This window comes from Aplysia californica, unplaced genomic scaffold (assembly GCF_000002075.1).
Source record: "Aplysia californica isolate F4 #8 unplaced genomic scaffold, AplCal3.0 scaffold00048, whole genome shotgun sequence".
Taxonomy (NCBI): Eukaryota; Metazoa; Mollusca; class Gastropoda; order Aplysiida; family Aplysiidae; genus Aplysia; species Aplysia californica.
The window spans coordinates 1933334-1952913 of record NW_004797318.1 but is presented as its reverse complement, the minus strand read 5'-3'; the positions used below and the strand labels follow the sequence as shown (position 1 = coordinate 1952913).

Genomic DNA, 19580 nt, shown 5'->3' with positions numbered 1-19580 from the left:
TATATATATATACAAGCTTTAATTATTACTTGATTATGTGGAGTTCAAACGTGTAAGCGCGCATTCATATTATATATCCACTTGTAGGCTTAGAATAAATAATGTACACCAGCACACTGAAAACACAAGTGCATCGACACAGAGATGCAAAATTTATGCGTGAAAGTGAAACAGGGTGGGGTCGACGGATAAAAGGTTTAAAGGTTGGGGATGGGAGAGGTGGGGGTCAAAAGCAATTTAAAACATGGGTCTTGCGGGGTAATTGCGGGGCATATGCTATGACATAATAATAATACGTGTATCTTGCGGTCGAGAACAAAATTCGGTACGGAATCGTCTAAACGAAAAAGAAAAGTGTAGGCCTAGCCTAAATAATCCCCCCCCCCCCTTTTTTTTATCCCATTATCCTCCGAATGAACTTTCACCCCTGACCTTTGCTTTGTTTCGTTTACTGCTAAATTCCTCAGACATTCGTCATGGTCTGCTAAACAGAACTGAAAGAATAATTACGCAAGGTATTTAGAAGCTGAATTATACAGTAACAAAATGACGAAACTTAAAGTAAAATGTACAGAAGAATGATAACAGGGAATGGGATGAGTCACAAACAAATGTTGAAGATCAACACTGCAGATCTATTTCACCCGTGCAGGCATGATGAAGTTTCGGTGAAACGAAATACACTTTGCCAGCTTGTAAGCAGTGGAAAGCCAACAGCCTTGCTCTTGGCAGTAAGTTTACGTTGGCCCCTTCTTGTAATACGAACAAAAAAATAACAACAATCATGCTGTGCACACTGGTGTGGTATCAATAGAGGTCTTGTAGACAGCAATGGTTTGTCAAAACAAAATTATGGGATGAAAAGTGATTAGCTGAACAATTTGTGTTATGAACAAGTAGATCTAAAAGAATTGTGAGAACTAAAACACATCACATCATAAAGATGAGCTATATTCCTTAATAGATCTACCCCCACAACTTGAAATTGGGTAAATACATTTACAACAAGCTTTGATAAGGAATAAATAATGATGACCACATTGATGAATGAGCGATTTGTTCTTTGCATAACAAACGACCAGCTTTTGATTCATATCTGGCAGAACAAGGTTCCAGGAGTGCTTGCTCTGGACTTCCGTCTTCGGCGACTTCCCGTTTTTCCCAACCCTCTTTATGGGGTTCATTATAGCGAAAGTTCCAAGAGTTTCTCGTAACTTTTCTTTGTAAGTAAACATGTTTAATTACCAGTCCATCACATGTTCATTTTGACAGACAAGACAGCTTAGTAGTTTTCGTTTATTGTTGTTGACTTTCTCGTTTTCGATTCCACTTTCATGTTTACGGGCAACCCGTCTGCCACCCGAGAGATAAGACAGCACTTTGCCTTTGGCAGATGAATCCTGGTTCCAGTCTTGAGATCGATACTCATGAGTGAGATGAGTCACCATGAATGGTATTGGTCACAACGTGTGATTCACATTGTTTCATGTTTATAAGAACTAGGCTAGATCTAGATCTATCTCTTTGTTGCTCTGTGCTGTGTTGGACCAGGTCAGCACTGCCCTGGGTAGTAGTAGTATTCAATCTTGCTCTTTCACTTTACTTTGACTTTTGACTTGGGATGTTCACTAAGTAGTGCAGTAAGACTGTAAGTAGCGAGTCTCCTCATTCTCTCTCACTTAATCTTGTTGATTGAACTAGATTTGTAGATGCTGTTACTGTTGTTGGTAAGGGGAGGACTTCCTTTATAACAAACGATCACTTTGAGACAAAGTAGAACAGAAGAGGGATAGGGGTAGGGTTTGTGTTTGTTAGGTTGGTCGTTCATGATGAGTGCAAAATATGTGTTGGCTGTCGTTATTGACACGGGGTGAAAATAAAAAGGAAGTGCCTATTTGCAACGCCGCGTTGCGATTAGCGCCAGTGCTAAATATAAAACGCAGCGTTGCGAATAGTGCCAGTGCTAAATATAAAATGCCGTGTGTATGAATCTTATCTACCTTTCGTTGTTGGAAGTTCTGATGGCCAAAGGGACAGCGCATCTCTGCGTTTGAAGCCAAACCATTATTTTATGGCCGGCACTATTTCTCCGAACGTTCGGGAAAATAAAGCTGGGCACTATTTCTCCGAACACTCTGAAATCACACCCTTTCCCGCATATTTCGGATAATAAAAATAAAATATAGATCTACTATAATTATATTATAAGCCTACCAAAGATTGTTCGTATACAATATGGTTCAATCGGTCCAAAAAATGTCCGTATTTATATAAAGAAATGCTACAGTTCCAAACAGTTTTTCGCTACAGATATGACGTGTGGCCTATGAAGGGTGCTGCTCTTAAACTTAATGTGTTGCGTTCACTCGTGAGCTGTCTAGATCTAGATCTATGGAGGGTTATTGATAACGACACATAGAGCTAGCATCTGCGTTTGTCGAGGCCGCGACCAATCAATCGTAGCTCGATTTTTTGGTCCCCGAAAAAGTCAAAAAAAAAGAAAAGAAAATGAAACTCTTTACTTTTGAAAGAAAGTTCACTTAGCTTCACTTCGTCTCTTTCTCACTTGTTGTCACCACGTTGATTTGTTGAATACGTTACAGTTACATACGATTTGTATTGCTGTTCCTCTTTTATTTTTCGTTCATTTTTCCCTCTTTGTGGTGTTATATTTTGTTGGTGTGTATTTTTTTTTCTTGTTATTGTTCTGATGTGTTGTTTTTCTATTAATTTTTTTTTTGTTGGGGAAAAGGGGGGGGGGGGGGGTTGTATAGTGTAACGTCATTTAATTTGAATTTCCTACAAAAGGTATTGTGTAACGGCATTTAATTTGATGTTCCTACCTTCATTAGATTCTAAATATATATACCTGTATAGATTTAAATGTGCTATGTTAGAGCGTTCCACCAAAACCAATTACATGTACTGACACTGGCAGGCCCCCTGTGTGTGATTCCATAATTTCCATGCAATATCCTGTACTTTTTTCAAACAAATTACGCACATTTAGGGTTAAAACGGTCAATCTTCTTCGGACAGGTGGACACACGCCCTTATATGTTAATTGTTGTGGTTGTTTCTGGGCTGTTCTAGTTTTGATTTCATTCTGTTGTGAAACCTTTCTTTTTCACGTTTTTACACTCATCTAAAAATCTCTAGACTAGATCTAGCTCTTGAAAATTGAAATAGATCTAAACCCAAAAATTTGCTCCGTTTTTTTTTTTAATGGACGATAACCGTCCACTCAATAGAAAAGAGGGTCAGATTTCTCCGTCTCTCGGGTGCCTCAGGCAGTACCCGCCTCGCTAAACCAGTGGGCACACGGCCGGAGGAGAAGCTGAGAACAGATACCACCTTTGATTTGCTCCTTCCCAGACCTCGCAGAATGACGGAATGAAAGTTGGCGCCGAACTCTCGCAAATAGGCGAACAATCACGACCAGAGCGGAAGCCGGAAACCGTTCGGAGAAATAAAGATCGGCACTATTTCTCCGAACGTTCGGAGAAATAGTCACTTCGTTATTTTATGGGCATGGGTTCGATCCCGGTGCTGGAAGTTTTTTTTTCCTATTTTTTGTCCTGTCCTCAACTGACCAACAAATTTTTCCCATAAAAATTAGAACTTGTTGCTTTGTAGTTTTTTTTAAATGTAAGTAATGAAGCATGCATTCTGGTTTTGTCCCCAAGAGGAGCTCTGTACAAAGTTAAGTAGGCCTTAGTATTTAACCTATACTTTTCCTTTTACAAATTTAGGCCTGGTTAAAGTTCAATAGTGGCTTTCCTTGGTCTGTGAGTCTGAAAAAAAACAACCTGGGACCGGGATTCGATGCCCCGTTCGGAGGCACTGTACTTTAGACTTGAGAACGTAGACAGCTTGTACATTCTCTAGGCCTAACTTAATCTTGTCCTGCGTCTGTGCTGGCGAATCTAACCAGCATCCGATTACGTTGGACATTCCGGGCAGGCCGCCGGGGTCACTCAGTGTGTACTGTTGGTGTACAGCGAGCGGGCCTAGAAACGTGTTCTCGCCATGAATACCGTGGGAGTGTGTTAATCGATGATGAAAGTAACGCTCTCTCTTTTATAGCTTTTTATAAAATAAAGTGTTGCGAACACATGAATCCCCCTTCATTTATATATAATAAGCTGATAAGACATTACGAGTAGATACGCTCATTTAAAAAAATAACCTATTTAGATGCTCTTGTTGTTATGAATGACGGGGGGTTCGAAAGGGGATAATAAAGGTCAATTTCCGAATGCTTTGCACTCAAATTTTTCTTTTTACCTGCACAATGGTATATCAAAATTATCAAACAAGCTTATTTTTTATCAGGTAGTATCGTTTCATACCAAATCAAGCTCATTTGAAAGAAAAATGGAACTCTTGTTTCCTGACTATCCTTTCGAGCTCCCCATGTCTAAGTGGGTCAGTTTGTTCTATAATTTAATTAAACGAACATCTAGAGCTACCAACTTGGCGTGTTTTGAATGAGACGTATGCCTTGGTTACGAACCAAAGCAGTTGGTTCTAGAAGAAGGCCTCAAACGCACACAAACTCAAGCAGACTGACGCACCCACACTTGAGCTGCGTGAATGCGGATGCGACGCGCTACCCGAATTGAACGGGAGATGGTGCGCGTGCGCTGAGCCAGGGGCCAGACTGACGCGGGACCAGAACGAAGGCGAGGTGCCGAAATAGGCTTATCGGGAGACATAAACCCGGTCCCCGCAGGACGAGGGTTAAAGTTAAAGATCATATTTTTAGGTAGATCTATTGTGTGAGGACACTGCAGACAGGAAATTAAATACTGCTCGAGTTGCACCGTCTTGTTATTGTTATCCAAGCGTCTTTCGACTTACGTGCTCAAACTCAAATGATCGTTATTATGAGATAAACAAGACTACATCTAGTCTACTTTTGTGCCAACAATGTCAGAAACAATTGTTAAATCTAATCTAGATCTAGGTCTATATTCTACCTTATATTGATCGGAATAGGAAGAGGCTAGACTCAGTCTAGCCGTACTTATTCTTATGATGGCTAGACTGACCATTTACAAAAAATAGGCCTACTGAATTGTAAATATACATTTTTAGTGTGCAGTACCTAAAGTATTTGTATTTGAGACGAAACCAGGTGCCTTAATGACAGTGCATGTATTTTAAACCTCCTGTTTCCTAATGTTAATAGGGCCTAAGATAAGTACGGGACTGGCAGTCTAGCCGTACTTAAGTACGGGTAGACAGCCAGGCTAGCTGTACTTAATATTGATGGCTGATTTGTAAATGAAATTTTTAGTTTGCAATACCTAAAGTATTTGTATTTCAGACAAAACCAAAAGGTGCCTTACTGACTTGCATGTATTTGAACCTGAATAATTACTAGATCTAAATCTAGATCTAGATCTACATCTAGATCTAGATCTAGATCTAGATCTAAATCTAATGAGACCTGTGTACTTAACAGGCTTGAGTCGATTGGGCCAAACCTAGATCTAAGTACGGCTAGACTGGCAGTCTAGCAGTATTTAAGTACGGCTAGACTCTCAGTCTAGCCGTACTTAAGTACGGCTAGCCACTTCGATCGGAATAAGACAATGTCAAAAAAAAAATTTGTCAGATCCTGGAGGTTTATCAAGAAACGGAGAAAGCTTCCACAATTCAGGCAGGACTATAATAATTATTTAGAAACGATGGCTACTAGATCTAGATCTAGATTCTAGTACTGGCATTTCAAATAGCATGGGAGCTGTTCAGAACGCGGCGTTGCAAATAGCGCCTACCAAATAAAAATATAATTTATTCTCAGTTATTGTCACCCCGGGTGAGAATAAAATGGATATTATTCTCACCCGTTCTGAGGATGCAATGGATTTTTATTGTTAAGAATGGGTAGGCCTACATAGGATGATGGAAAATCATTTGTGAAATATTTAAGAGTGACCGTTCATGACCTGCCCCCGAGCGCTGGCTCATTTTTTAGGCTCCCGCGGGGGATGTTATTGTTTCATTTTTTTAAATCTTGAGAGTAGGCCTATGCATGCAATATATCTTCACCAAAACCTTAAGCAAGTGTATATATTCTGAATTCAGAAAGGAATTAACTTGCTACAGCAGTATGTTTTTTTAAATAATAGCCTAAACTGAAAGCTGTTTAATTAAATAATGTGAGTAATAGTATGTCATTGCAATGTTAGAATTGGATTTGTTTGCAGCACAATAAACATGTTATCCTCAACAGAACCCATAATGACCCTAGGCTTATTTTTTTCTTCATTTTGATTGGTTTGAGCCATTCAAAAGTAAAATTTTCCATTACCAATAATGGCAACAAAAGGTGACACTATATTTGCTCAAAAGATCAGGTTTTCCCCCAAATCGACAATAGTCGTGTCCTGCAATTTCAAACAACAGTTGCCTCGCGCGCTCAGCGGAGTGATAGAGGGAGGCGAGTTTTGTCTCCTGGCGTGCTTTGTGACAGGATGGGGGTGGGGGGGGGTGGGAGTCCTATGGATGCCCGAAACGAAATAAAAAGGGCGGAAACGAAAAAACCGGGTGAGAATACTAGGCTGACGTTAATCTCACCCGGGGTGAAAAGTATCCATTTTATCCTCACCCCGGGTGAGAATAATCACAGTGTATATTTTGTCATGTTGGGGGGGGGCGGGGTGGGGGGGGGCATCTTTTTTTGTAGAGTGAGTCCAAACTCAGTAATCTAGTCTTTCTTTTTGACTTATTGTTTTAAAGTAGGTTCCTCTTCATCTTAGATCTAGACCTAGTCCTAGGCTAGGTCTACCCCTCAACATTGAAAAAAAATTATGCTTAAAAGTGCATTTTAAGGTGCGTAAATTCTTAGACTCAGTGCAACAATGTATCTTGTGTTTGTAGCACATTATTAGACCCAATGTACAACAAACACAATACTTCAGTTTGTAGCCCAAACAACAATTTGACATGTCAATACAATGTCAATGTTTGTATCACTTGCGTTTGTAGCACATTTGTAGGGGATAATTGTCAACTATAGTCCTTAGCATGACAAGAAACATGTCTCGTCTCGAAACCTGCGAAAAACAAATTCATAGAGATAGGATGGGAAGAGATCACGGGATGTGCCGAACTGTCTGGGCAATTTTTGTTTAGCGCGCATCCACATGTTCTCGACGTGTTCGGTGTGGATATCTGGATTGTCTGGGTCAAGAAAGTGATGCTGGTGAACAACTGATAATTTACTTGCACCAATCTATTCAATTTTTTTAACAAGTTATTGCTGTACATTGGGTCTAATAAACAATAAGGTGTTGTTGTTGTACACTGAGTCTAATAATTTACGCACCTAAAATGCACTTTTACCAAAAATTCTTTCTTCCCAACAAAGTCAAAGTCAAAGAACACGAACCCTGGATGGAGTGAAACTGAGATAAAGACCAAATTCCCCTTGCCTTTTTTTTTTTCCCTCCCACTTTCTGTGTAATGTAAAGATTGAGAAGAAACCCACTGCTCTTACAAATGGCCTTCAAGTGAAAGTAAATAGAATTATTATTTTGAGGATGGAGTGAAATGATCTACGCAGTATAATAATGGTATAATGTGGTATGAGACTTAACTTTAGCAGTTAATGTGTAGGTCATCCATCTTTATTTTAAAAAACCTGAATCAGATACTATACTTACTCTCACAATCAGCAATGGAAAGCAAACAAAGAAAAACAGGGGAAAGTCCACCACCAACCTAAGAAAATTGGAAGAACCAGACATCAAGAAGGCAATCGAAGACGACATTACCAAGGAGTACCATAAGCTGTCACCTGAGATATGATCATAATTTATCAATATATATTTCTGAGTTTTCAGGATATTTCTATTTCTAGAGCAGCTAGTTTTTGTACAATAATTATATTATATATTTATATTCAGTACTCAATTTACAATACTCAGGTATTATATAGGAAGATTGCAGCGTTTGGTTTTCTCCAGGCCCTCCATAATTGTCATGTTACACGTCTAGAACTTATTTTTACAAAAAATTTATTATTTGAAGACAAAACACTAATTTAATAACTTATGACAAAACTGGCTTACTACCTCTATAATCTTTTTAGAGCTAATAAGCTCTTGTGTACTCTTGTTGACTTGACAGTGTGGTAATAGAATATTGATATATATAGAGTTAGTTATGAGCAGATCGTATTCAGTGCCTTCATTATAATAACATTGTTTACCATACAAAGTTATATTTTTTTGGATAGGTGAGATTTGTTTCATAACGAATATGTTTTACTGGTCAGCTTTTTATTTTTAGAAAACCTGCATGATCTAGTTCTTTGATAACAATAATGATAAAGATAATGATAAGTAAATAATTATAATAATAATAGATTGCATTTTTATTATAGAGCTCTGTCTCATACACATGATAAGCTCGGGTGCTTTACATTGTTCACATGTTTTTCACTGAGCGTAACATTCATTCACACAAAAAAATAAAACATTTTCTAGTTACAAAAAAAACCAACAGTTCAACCTCATAAGGAAGAACTTTCTCAACCAAATTCAACCATACTTTACTTTTATATGGTAAGGACAGCAGTAAAAACAGAACATACTAACACAATACAACTAAGTAAGAATTTACTAGAGTCTTGAGCAATCCCTTGCACGTATTAGTATTAGGATATATAGTAATTTAATATTAGATGTCATTTGTATAGTGAAAATTCCTACTCAACAGCAAGCTTTATGTATATGCTTTACATTCAATATTATTACCCTAGCAGACCTGATAGCAAACTGAAACAATCTCAACTTACTGAGAAACATACAGCACCATTTAGGGCATACACAAGTTCTTTCGCTGCGTATGACCAAGTACTCATTCACACCTGGGTGAAGTGAGGAAAATTTATGTAAAGTGCCTTTCCCAAGGACACGACAGCAGGCCTGAGGATGGATCGTCTGAACTCGCAACCTTATGATTATGAGTCTCTGGTAGCCTAACCACTAGACTACCGACTTTACTTTTATCCGCTGCTTACACCCTTTTGGGTGTCGCGGGAAGAAAGAGACGTCTCTCTGTCGCCAGCCGGAGAGCTTGGGTCAGGGGGATGCCGTAGGTGTTTAATGTTTCCCTGACTCCATCTATCCAGGTCTTTCTTGGTCGCCCTCTAGCCTTGTTGCCTTCAAATTTTTTTAGGTAGGCACGTTGTGCTGGATGGTGTGTTGGTAATCGTAGGAGATGTCCGAACCATTTGATTTTTGGGTGTTGGATGTGATGCATGACAATGACATCATTTGTTCCCACCATTTCTCAGATTACAGAGTTTCAAATTTTGTCTCGCCTGGTCTTGTTTACTGCTTTTCTAAAGTATTGCATTTCACATGTAATTCTTTGCTCTAATGTCTTGTTCGTGGTCCATGTTGGGCATTGATAAGTGAGTGTTGGGATGAATATGGTGTTGATCATTTTGAGTTTTATTGTAATGGTGATGTTAGGATGTTTCAGTAGTGGAGTAAGCTGGTAAAACACAAAAAGGAGAAGAAATGGACTGACAAGACTACCGACACCATGACATAATAAGGGTTTTTTTTGTTCCCAGAGAGCTGAGGGAGTTGCTGTGAGCTGGTCCCCTGTGTCAAGTGTAGACGGGTCCAGTCATGTCGGAAAATGGCGAGAAGCCGCCCGCCCCTCCTGTCAGGTTGGAGAGCACCAGGTAAAGTTTCCATGTGCTGAAGTTGGAGTTGTGAAAATTTGACATTTGTGGTAAAGCTGTAGTTAGTTGTAAGAATTCGACATGATGTTGAATCGTTTACATTACAAAGCGCTCTGTCCACCCTCTTTCATCTGTTTATTACAGGAGGTAGAGTCATTATTTATGAGTCTCAACCAGCGTCTGTGGCGTAGCAGTTAGGCACTTCGCTGTTGCATGCAGGGGACCTTAGTGGGATTCCTGATTGGGAAGACAATTTACTCGGTCTTTCTGCTGGAATGTTGTAATCCTCTCAGCCAAGGTTGGCCCTGACAGGCATGGTTGGAAGCCCACCTCTTAAAGGATCGAAATTGTGTCAATAGGGTGTAATAACACCAACATAAAAAAAAAAGATCAATAATAAGTGATGATAGATTAATTACTGTGTTTATTTCGTCATTATATATCAATCTTTGCAGACACCGCTTTTCAGGTTAAACTACAAGGGCTTGCAGAGTTTTCCAATAGATATTTTTTTCGCACTGACACGACAATGATATTTTTTTAATGGATTGTTTTTGTTTTTACACACTTCCTTGATAGTCTCAATACCACAATTGATAACATTTGTTGTAGTTATTATCAATTCAGCAACAGCTGGGCTCTCGCCTTTTTCTCTGTCATTCTTCAGTGATAAGTGCAGGTTTGCTGCAGTTGCTGTGATGTGATATTCAGTAGAGTATATTGTTAATGTCTGATTTCGGATGGAGAACCGTTGCTCTGATATATATATATCATTTAGGGCTGTGCAGTGAAACAGACGAGGACCCACAGTCTTGTACATGAACTTTTAATGGTTCAGATTTTCAATGTTTTCAGAATGTTTAATGCAGAAAGACTAATGAATGCATTTGATTATAAATAGGATTTTGTTGTTTAAACTTAAACTTTGTTTAAAAATTGGATGTTTGCCTAGTGTCCGTTTGTGACTTTTGAGTGTTGTGCATGTCACCCTGACATGTGGCTATGTATGTCGACCTGTCTCAGCTATCGCTACTCTTGATTTAAACAGACTGTGGTAATGAAATTTGACTGTTGTTCTCCCCCACCAGGGCAGTGCTACTGACCGAAGTTGTCTTTAGGCCATTCCCAAAGGGGAAATATTAACTTGTTCTTATGCACAGTAGAATTGTGAATGGGCGGATTTATCAATGTCTTGCTCATACTGTGCCGGAACAACATAGGGGGACCTGCTGCTTTTTCTTTCCTCATCCTTACTATCGTCATTTTCCTCTACCTCTTTTGCATGTTTGTCACTCTCTTGTGAACTGCTATTTCCGGGATGCCTTGATAGTCGAAGCAGATTGTCTGCTTTTGAGGCTAGAGAGGTGAGCCGAGTAAGCCTGATTCCCTGTTTGGACTTCACTGTTGACATCCTCCTCTTGGTGCTCATATTATGACCTTATGCAGTTGCGAGCGACGTAAAACCTTACTAAAACTAAAAAACTGTTGTTCTGATTTATGCTCAGTTTATGTATTATATTATTTCTTACAACCTTGTCAGATTGCCTGATAATTTGGGTTCATGCTCGCTTCGTTCATTTTGTATCGTAGCCAAATAGAGTTTGCCTCCACTGACAGCAATAACGCTGTGCTGATTAAAATGTGAAAGTGATAGAGACTTGTTTTAATTTTGTGACCTACTTCCTGTTGAAAGGACCTTTCTGTCTAGATAAATCTTGCTTTCATTGATACTGGGGTGCTAATACTTTTGGTTTTATTAGCTCACACTTTATGTTTGCCTTTTTGCTGCTCTATTTTTTTTTTCTACTGAAAATAATCAAACTGAATATTTATTTTTTGCTGCTCATTCTATTACCTCAGGTAATGAGTAAAATATGCTGCGGAATTATAGTTTTCTACCGATTTGTTTTGTGGTCAAATTTTGTTTCAGTATGTTTCCCTGTTCTCATTCTTCAAAGTTGTCAGACAATTTGCATTTGCTCTTAACATTTCCTGCCTGCTTGATTATAATTTTTTAAGGTAAATTTGGCTCAAATTGTATGTTTGTATTAATAATTTTTGTCTCAATGACAAAATGAATGCACTACTAGGAATGTGGCGACACTGCCCAAGGCCGGCGCGAGCAAAAGAATTGTGGGCAATAGCCCCGCTGAAAGCATGCAGTCGTTGGTTCCCAACAGGTATCCAAAGTGTGGGCTTCTTATTTTATTTTAGGTTTGAATCTGCTTTCCGGCTGGTGGTGACGGGGCTCTCTGCTTGATTACTTGATTTGTAGTGGGTCTACTCTGACTGTAATTTACTGTAGGTTCAAATCTGCTTTCCATCATCCAGCCTGTGCCAGGGCTGTTTGCTTGACTTCTAGTTCGGGGCTGTGTGGCTGTTGAGTATTCAAGCTTCTTATTGCATTGTCTCTTCTTTTTCTACTCCAAGATGATAATATTTTTGTACTTGAATGTTTTTATCATGAGTTTGAGAAGTTCCGGTTATGAGAATGGAAAATTAAACACTTTTATTTTGGGTTTTGGAGCCTGATTTTTTTTTGCTTTAAGATACCTTCTTTGACTTTTTGCTTCTATTACGAATACTGAGATTTTCAGCTGCAACAAAGTTGTTAGATTAGATTGTGTCTGCATTATCTAAGTTATCTCTCTTCCTGGAATGCACTCTGGGACACATTCTAAATTAATTTACTTTAGACCTTTTATTCCAAAGTTTAAATTGTAATAGAACTTAACTTTTAGCTTGAGTTGAAAATATATAGAGGTTTAGAATTTCAAAAAAATTGCAAACATAGAAGTATCAAAGATTTTCTTTGTGGGTGGTTGTTGCTTCAGCGTGGTTTGCTCCTTTTTTCCTATCAAATATATATTGTCCTTATCTCCCCTCCTTTTTTGTTTTGTTACTCGCTTGTAACAGCTCTAATCTTTGGCATTTATTTGATCTTATTTGGAAGTGCTGTAGAACTCTTATTAAACTAAGAGGTTTTCGTTTAGCCTAAAGTCAAAGCTTTATACGTGGGTGTTGGCGGGTGCTCTGGTGTGGTTTGCTTCTTCTTTCCTATCAAACATCTATCGTCCTTATCTCCCCTCCTTCTTTTTTATGTTTGTTACTCTCTTGTAACACCTCTTATCTTCTGGCGCTCATATGACCTTATGCAGTTGCATGCACTGTAAAACCTTTACTGAGACAAAACGTACAGCTTTATACTTTTTCATTACACCATTGACACATTATGTCATGCATGACAATGTGGTGACTGGAGAATATTTATGTTCTCTTAGTTTTCCTGCCCCCTCTACATTTTACACAAAAAGTGCCCAAAGTAATGAAATAGGTAAATACAGTTTCATAAAACCACTGTACTGATTGGCTACCTTATATTAAATAAAGGTGCCTTGAAAAAGTATTGCATTAGTGGACTGCTGTGTCAGTGTTCTGCTCAATGCTTTTGGAGATGGATGGTAAACTCAAAGTTTCTGCTCGCAAGTAATTTGAGAGGGTCGTTAAAGTTAAACCCATCATATTCACTTACATTTATTTACTTTCCATTTTAATTCTTATCAAGGCTGCACTAGATGCCTCTTTCCTTCTATAATAGAACTAAAGCTGCTGCTGTTGCGCTTCTTATTTGCTTGTGAATGTCTGTTCTTTAAGCGTGGAGTTTCGCGGCTTCATGTGATTGTTTTTGCAGGGAATCTCATTTTATTGTTATCATTTCCAGATCTCCTGTCTCCTTATAATTACATACATGTACATAATAATGATGATGCTTATGCTCCCACCGAGTAACTAATTTCTGGAAAATTCTTTACCACACTAAACCCCCTCCCCCCCAACTTTTGATTTAGATGATACAAGCAGAAACAAAAGTTCGGTGACATTACTTTTTAAAAAAATACCAATGATGGTGCATGCAGACTCCAGACTTTTATTGAGTATCCACCAATCCATTTTGGCAGAGGGTTGAGGATTTTTTAAAACTTGTTGATGATAACACCTTCGATACGTATTTGTGTGTGTTTGTGTGTGTATGTGGAAATTAGAGGTGGGTGGTTGGCGGGTGCTCTGGTGTGGTTTGCTTCTTCTTTCCTATGAAACATCTATCGTCCTTATCTCCTCTTCTTCATTTTTATGTTTGTTACTCTCTTGTAACACCTCTTATCTTCTGGCGCTCATATGACCTTATGCAGTTGCGAGTGCCGTAAAACCTCTACTAAAACTAAACTAGAGGTCGGTACATGTCAATGTGTCTTGCCATAATAATGTCAAGCACATAAGAGAGGTGTCAATGCATGCTGTTCTCTATCAAGAAAAGTGGGTCACAAGAGGCTGCTAGTTGAACCATTCGCTGTACTTGTTCTATGCAGTTTCCCCTTATTATTAGTATTTCATACGGTAGTCATCTTTACTCATTTTGTCTTTTGAACAGTCAACAAATCAGCATCTGTCAGTGTAGTGGTTAGGGTCTTTGCTGCCCCATGCAGGAGACTCGAGTTTGATTCTCGAGTGGGGAGGATTTTTTTTATTGAGTATCACAGTCTTTGTACTTGGATGTTGTATCCCTCTCAACCCAGGTTGGCCCTGACAGGCAGGGTCGGAAACCTGCCTTCTAACTGATCGAAATTGTGTTAATGGGGTTGTAAAAAAACACCCACATAAAAACAGTAATGATAACTGTTGAAACTTGTTGAGGGTTTTCCCCATGTTTGTTATTATTGTTCGTGTTTTGTATTTTGATTGGGTGGCGTCGGTAGCCTAGTGGTTAGGCTACCGGACTCGTAATCGTGATATTGCGGGTTCGGGGGTTCGAGCGTCAGCTCGGTCCGACGTTGTGTCCTTGGGAAAGGCACTTTACACGAACTTCCCACTTGGCTTGGTCCTATCGGAGACAGACGTTAAATTAGGAGGTCCCGCCTCTTAAATAACCTAATAGTGTTGATAGGGGCGTTAAACTCATAGCATTTCATCATCATTTTTCATTTTGATTGTGGTGGATCATTTGTAGGGCCTACTCTTTTGATTGATCTTTTCTGTCTTAGAGTACCGGTACTGTTAGTTTTTCTTGTCGCAACATTTAGCTTATGAATAGTTTGGCAGATATTTGGGTTCTGGACAGATAAAATGCATTGCTTTTCTGGTTATGGCTCTCTCATCTTCACTTCAATTTTTGTGAGTTTTTGTATTTAATTGGTTAGCAGGTGCCTTGGTGTGGTTTGCTCCTTTTGCTTCTTGTACCATGATGTTATTGATTATGTTTTATATGAGGGGATTGTTGGGTGTTCTTTTTGGTTCTTTTCCTTCTACATCCCTCCCCTCACCCCCCCCATCCCCTGCATTACTTCTGTGTTGCTATGCTCTTTGAGAAGAAATGGCGCCATTTTCAGACTCGCTTCTTTTACCGGGAAATGGACTGTGGGAAGTCTTAGGCCTATTTTCTGGCTCTTGGATGACTTTGTGGTCTATCTAATGAAAACTGAAAAATGTTATACTATTATGCATGATTGTTTTGAACGGCTGGAATTGTTTTTGTCCCCTAATGGTTTTCGTAGTTTTGATTGTAAAATCGAAAGTTGATCAGTATTTATTTTGAAATTTTCCTTTAAAAAAAATTAAATATTATGTTGGAAAATGGTGTTGGTTATGATATCTATGCAGCTCTCGGAAATGCTCCCATGTTTTGATGCTTAACAATAGTGTTTAAGTTTAAGCGCAATTTTTATTTCTTGTTTCTCTTATTGGCATACACATATCTCTTTTTGCAGTGGAATTTTTGTCCGTATTTTATTGCCACTCCGATGTGTTTGTTTTGTGTGTGTTGACGTACATGTGTGGCAGAATGTGTTTCAAGTTTCTGTTTTCCCTTATTGCGCTGATATGTTATGTTATGTTTTTGGCAGAGAGAATCGTGTTTTCGCTACTTATATCTTCCTATTTTCCTTCCTTTGGTCTGCAAGGGACTGCATTTGTTATTATCATGAACATAGGTGTGGACTTATTTCTCTATCGGCTTATTTCGCAAATATCCTTGCTGCCTGTGTTTCATGATGCTTTCAAACGTTTGTGTGTAATAATTGTATCAAGCTGACTTCTGAACGTCGGCATCGATTGTAGTTTGGTCAAAATATCGACAAATACTGTTCTTTTAATTGTTTGTAAGATGTCTGATTTATGGGTTTTTTAAATTTCCACCTGTGTCCTTTCAAGAATTGTGTGTATACGTGTAACTATTATTATAAAAAAGTACGAGGTGGTAAATTATAACAATAAGCCCATTGTTCCTTAAAGTCTTTGATATATAGTAAGTTTTTAAATTATACCGTTATCTAATTGAACGTCTCAGTCTTTCAGTCAGGATGTTTCTCACACCTCACAGTTCGAAGCAGCCTGCCTCATTAATGTTCTAAATTTGTAGATGGGGTCTTAAAAGTGTTTGCTACGATTTAGACATATGCATTGTATAGTTGTCCGTGTTTTAGCTAATACAGTTTTTGACCAATGTTAAAGCACTCCATTTGCTCAGTTGATATTATGCTATTTGAATCCTAGACTTGGTTTGAAGTGTCTCAGCCCACATGGCTCGGTCTTATCAGAGACAGACGTTAAATTTGGAATAAACTACTAGTGTTGATGGGGCAGTTAAATCCATACACTTATTTAACTGAAAACTGTATGGATGTGCCTTGGTGACCTTGGTGGGGTTTGCTCCTTCTCTCCTATCAAACATCTGTCATCCTAATCACGCCTTCTTTTTTGTGTTTGTTACTCGCTTGTAACACTTACTTGACTACTGTAGTTTAGATGTGTGGGTGACCATCACCACTTTCTGTCGCTGACCATCTGCACTTTCTTTAGGTGGGTGGTTGGCGGATGCTTTGGTGTGGTTTGCTCTTTCTTTCCCATCAAACATCTATTGTCCTTATCTTTCCTCCTTCTGCTTTGTGAATGTTTCTCTCGTGTATCACATCTATTCTTCGACACTTATATGACTTGATTGTGTTGCAAGTGCCTTAAAAACTTTTACTAATCCTAACGTTCTGTCGTTGACCATCTCCTCTGTCTGTCTTTGACCATCACCACTTTCGTTGACCATCTCCACATTCTGTCGTTGACATCTCCACGTTCTGTTGTTACCACAGGGAGACCTCACTGTCACAGGAGTACAAACCCCTGCCCAAAGAGCCGGACAGCAAAGAGGAAAAGAAAAAGCTGAAAACGGCCAAAGGTCAGTGCAGTGCTTTTGAAAATCTGTTTCCTCTCCGAGTGCCTTTTCTCTCTCTCTCTCTCTCTCTCTCTCTCTCTCTCTCTCTCTCTCTTTCCCCTCACCCCCCCCCTGCTCTAAGTACTTTTTCTTTTCTCTATCTTTATCCTCTCTTAACACTTTTTTTCTCCCTGTTTCCTTTGTTAGGGCTTATTTTTCCTCTTTTTTTCTTTTAGTGAGACTTAGTGCTTTTTTCCTCTCATAGTCCTCCACCCCCCCCCTCCTTAATGCTTTCTTTTTCCTTTTTTTTTCTCTCCTCGTGCTGTAAAACTGTTACCAAACAAACTTTCCTCTGTGGTGGTTACTGGTGGTCAGGTGAATTGACTTTTGACTACAAGAGGGGAGGGCAGGATCGATTGAGAAAATGATGGAACGCTTTTATGTATATATTTAGAAAAAAAAATCGCTTCGGACGTTTCGCCCAAAGACCTTTGTTGTTCAACGCACCCTGACACGCACAGACTTCCCATCCCCTTCCCCTCTTCTCCCCCCTCCCATTTCCCCCTCTTTCCCCTCCCCTTTTCCCCCTCCCCCCTTCCCCCTCCCCTCTTCCCCCTCCCCTCTTCCCTTCTTGGTGGGTGCTCTGGCACAGACATCTGTATTTTTTTCCCCCTATAATATCTTAAGCTGCTTACTGGGGTCTTAGTTTATTCCTTCTTTTGTTGTTCTTTCTTTGGTTCTTTCGTTTCTTTTATGATACTCTCTTATTCCTTCTATTGTTTTAGTTTTCTTCCCCTCTCGTTTACTTCTTTCCATCTAACCTCACTCCCCCCTTTCCAATAAAAACAATCAAGGGGAAAAAAAACAAACTAGAAAAAATATTTTAAAATGGACAACAGACAAACAAACAAACAAACAAACAACAACTGAAATACCTACCCCGAAGTAAATAACCTGTTCATAGTTGGCAGTTTTGTTCCGGTGAGCTAAAAGACAGACCAACGAGGCGGTTGGTTGGTGAGCTTCTATCAAACATCTCTATTGTCCTCGTTTGTCCTCCTTCTTTTCTATGTATATGTAACTCTCTCCTTACACCTCCAATCTTGGGCACCGTTTTTTTGGGGGGGGGGCCTGTTTTTGTTCCAAGCGCTGTAAAACTCTTAATTGAGACGTACCGGTTCCTAACTTAAACTTTGGGTTGTTGGCGGGTGCTCTGGTGTGTTTCGCTCCTTCTTTCTTTCAAACATCTAGTCTGTTGTCCTTATCTCCCCTCATCCTTTTTATGTTTGTTACTCTCTTGTTACACCTCTACTCTTCGGCACTTATATGACCTTATCGTGTTGCAAGTGCCGTAAAACTCTTGCTAAAACTAAAGAACTCATTGGCGGTTATTGTGTCCGTTCGTTTTTATTTATTCGAACTACAAACACCTATGTATGGGTGGTTGATGGGTGCTCTGGTTTTGATTTGCTCCTTCTTTCCTATCGAACATGCACTCTTTTTTTGTGGTTGCTACTCTTTTGTAACACCTGTAATCTTCGACGTTAATACGATCCAATGAAAACGAAACAAGAACGCCTATGTATTGCATCTTTCACACTAGAGTGACCGCAACGGGATTCGAACCCACTACCTTACGGTTGCAAGTCTTGAGAGCCTTACCATTAGGCAATTGACGCTGGATTTACGTTGGTACTTGGGGATCCCAGATTGTTGTGGCCACTGACCTGATTCATGTCACGCTCATAAATCATTAAATGTGCCTGATCTACAACAGAGAACTGCTGCTTTGTCTTTCCTAATCCTTACTATTGTCATTTTCCTCTACTTCTTTTGTATGTTTGTCACTCTCTTGTGACCCGCTTATTTGCGGGGTGCCTTGATAGTCGAAGCAGACCTTGTGCTGTTGAAGCTAGAGAGGTGAGCAGAGTAAGTCTGATTCCCTGTTATGACTTCTCTGTTGACACCCTACCCTTGTCGCTCATATGACCTTGTGCAGTTGCGAGTGCCGTAAAACCCTCTACTGTAACCCCCCCCCAAAAAAAAAACACAAAAAACCCAACAACAACAAAAACCAAAAAAACAACAACGGAAGTCCCTCCATTTAGCTGTTGCTCTGCCCTTCCTTACCTCATTCTTTACCCTCTGCGTCTGAGGTGTAGCGGTTGTCAGGCGCTTCGCTGTTGCTCGGAAGAGACCCGAGTTTAATTCCCGAGTGGGGAAAAGATTTATTAAGTGCATGACAATGTACCTTGGTCTTTCTGCTGGGATGTATCCATCTCATCCTGGGTTGGTCCAGGCTGGCAGGATCGGAAGCCCGCCTCCTAAATTATGAGCTAAATTGTCTCGGTAGGGGCGTTAAAACCCACCTACATTAACAACAACAACAACAACAACAACAACAACAACAACAACAACAACAACAACCCACCCTCTTTTTCTATTTAGGTTTCCTCACCAGGATGTGAGTGCTATTGTGCTGAGGTCAGTGTGATCTGCCTTCTTTCTGTCAGATAACAGAACAAAACAAACAAAGGAACAAACCACAAACCAAAGTCAAATCAAAACAAAATCCTACACATCAAATGGGGGCTCTCGTGGCCTAGAGGTTAAGGTGTTGGCCTCTCATTCAAAGGTCCCGGGTTCGAATCCGGGTAGCGACCGGAAAAT

General features: G+C 39.5%; 1 protein-coding gene across 1 annotated transcript in view; it reads left to right on the top strand.

Moving 5' to 3' along the window:
* Positions 1 to 1292: 1292 nt before the first annotated feature.
* The window catches only part of LOC101861025 (serine/threonine-protein kinase PAK 2), a gene marked incomplete in the record, with an annotated part of 48894 nt that continues 30606 nt past the window's right edge, over positions 1293 to 19580 (top strand). Inside the window, 4 exon segments of the mRNA XM_013079340.2 lie at positions 1293 to 1551; positions 9599 to 9712; positions 11803 to 11892; positions 16849 to 16934. Of these exon segments, the coding sequence (XP_012934794.2) occupies positions 9657 to 9712; positions 11803 to 11892; positions 16849 to 16934 (232 nt within the window).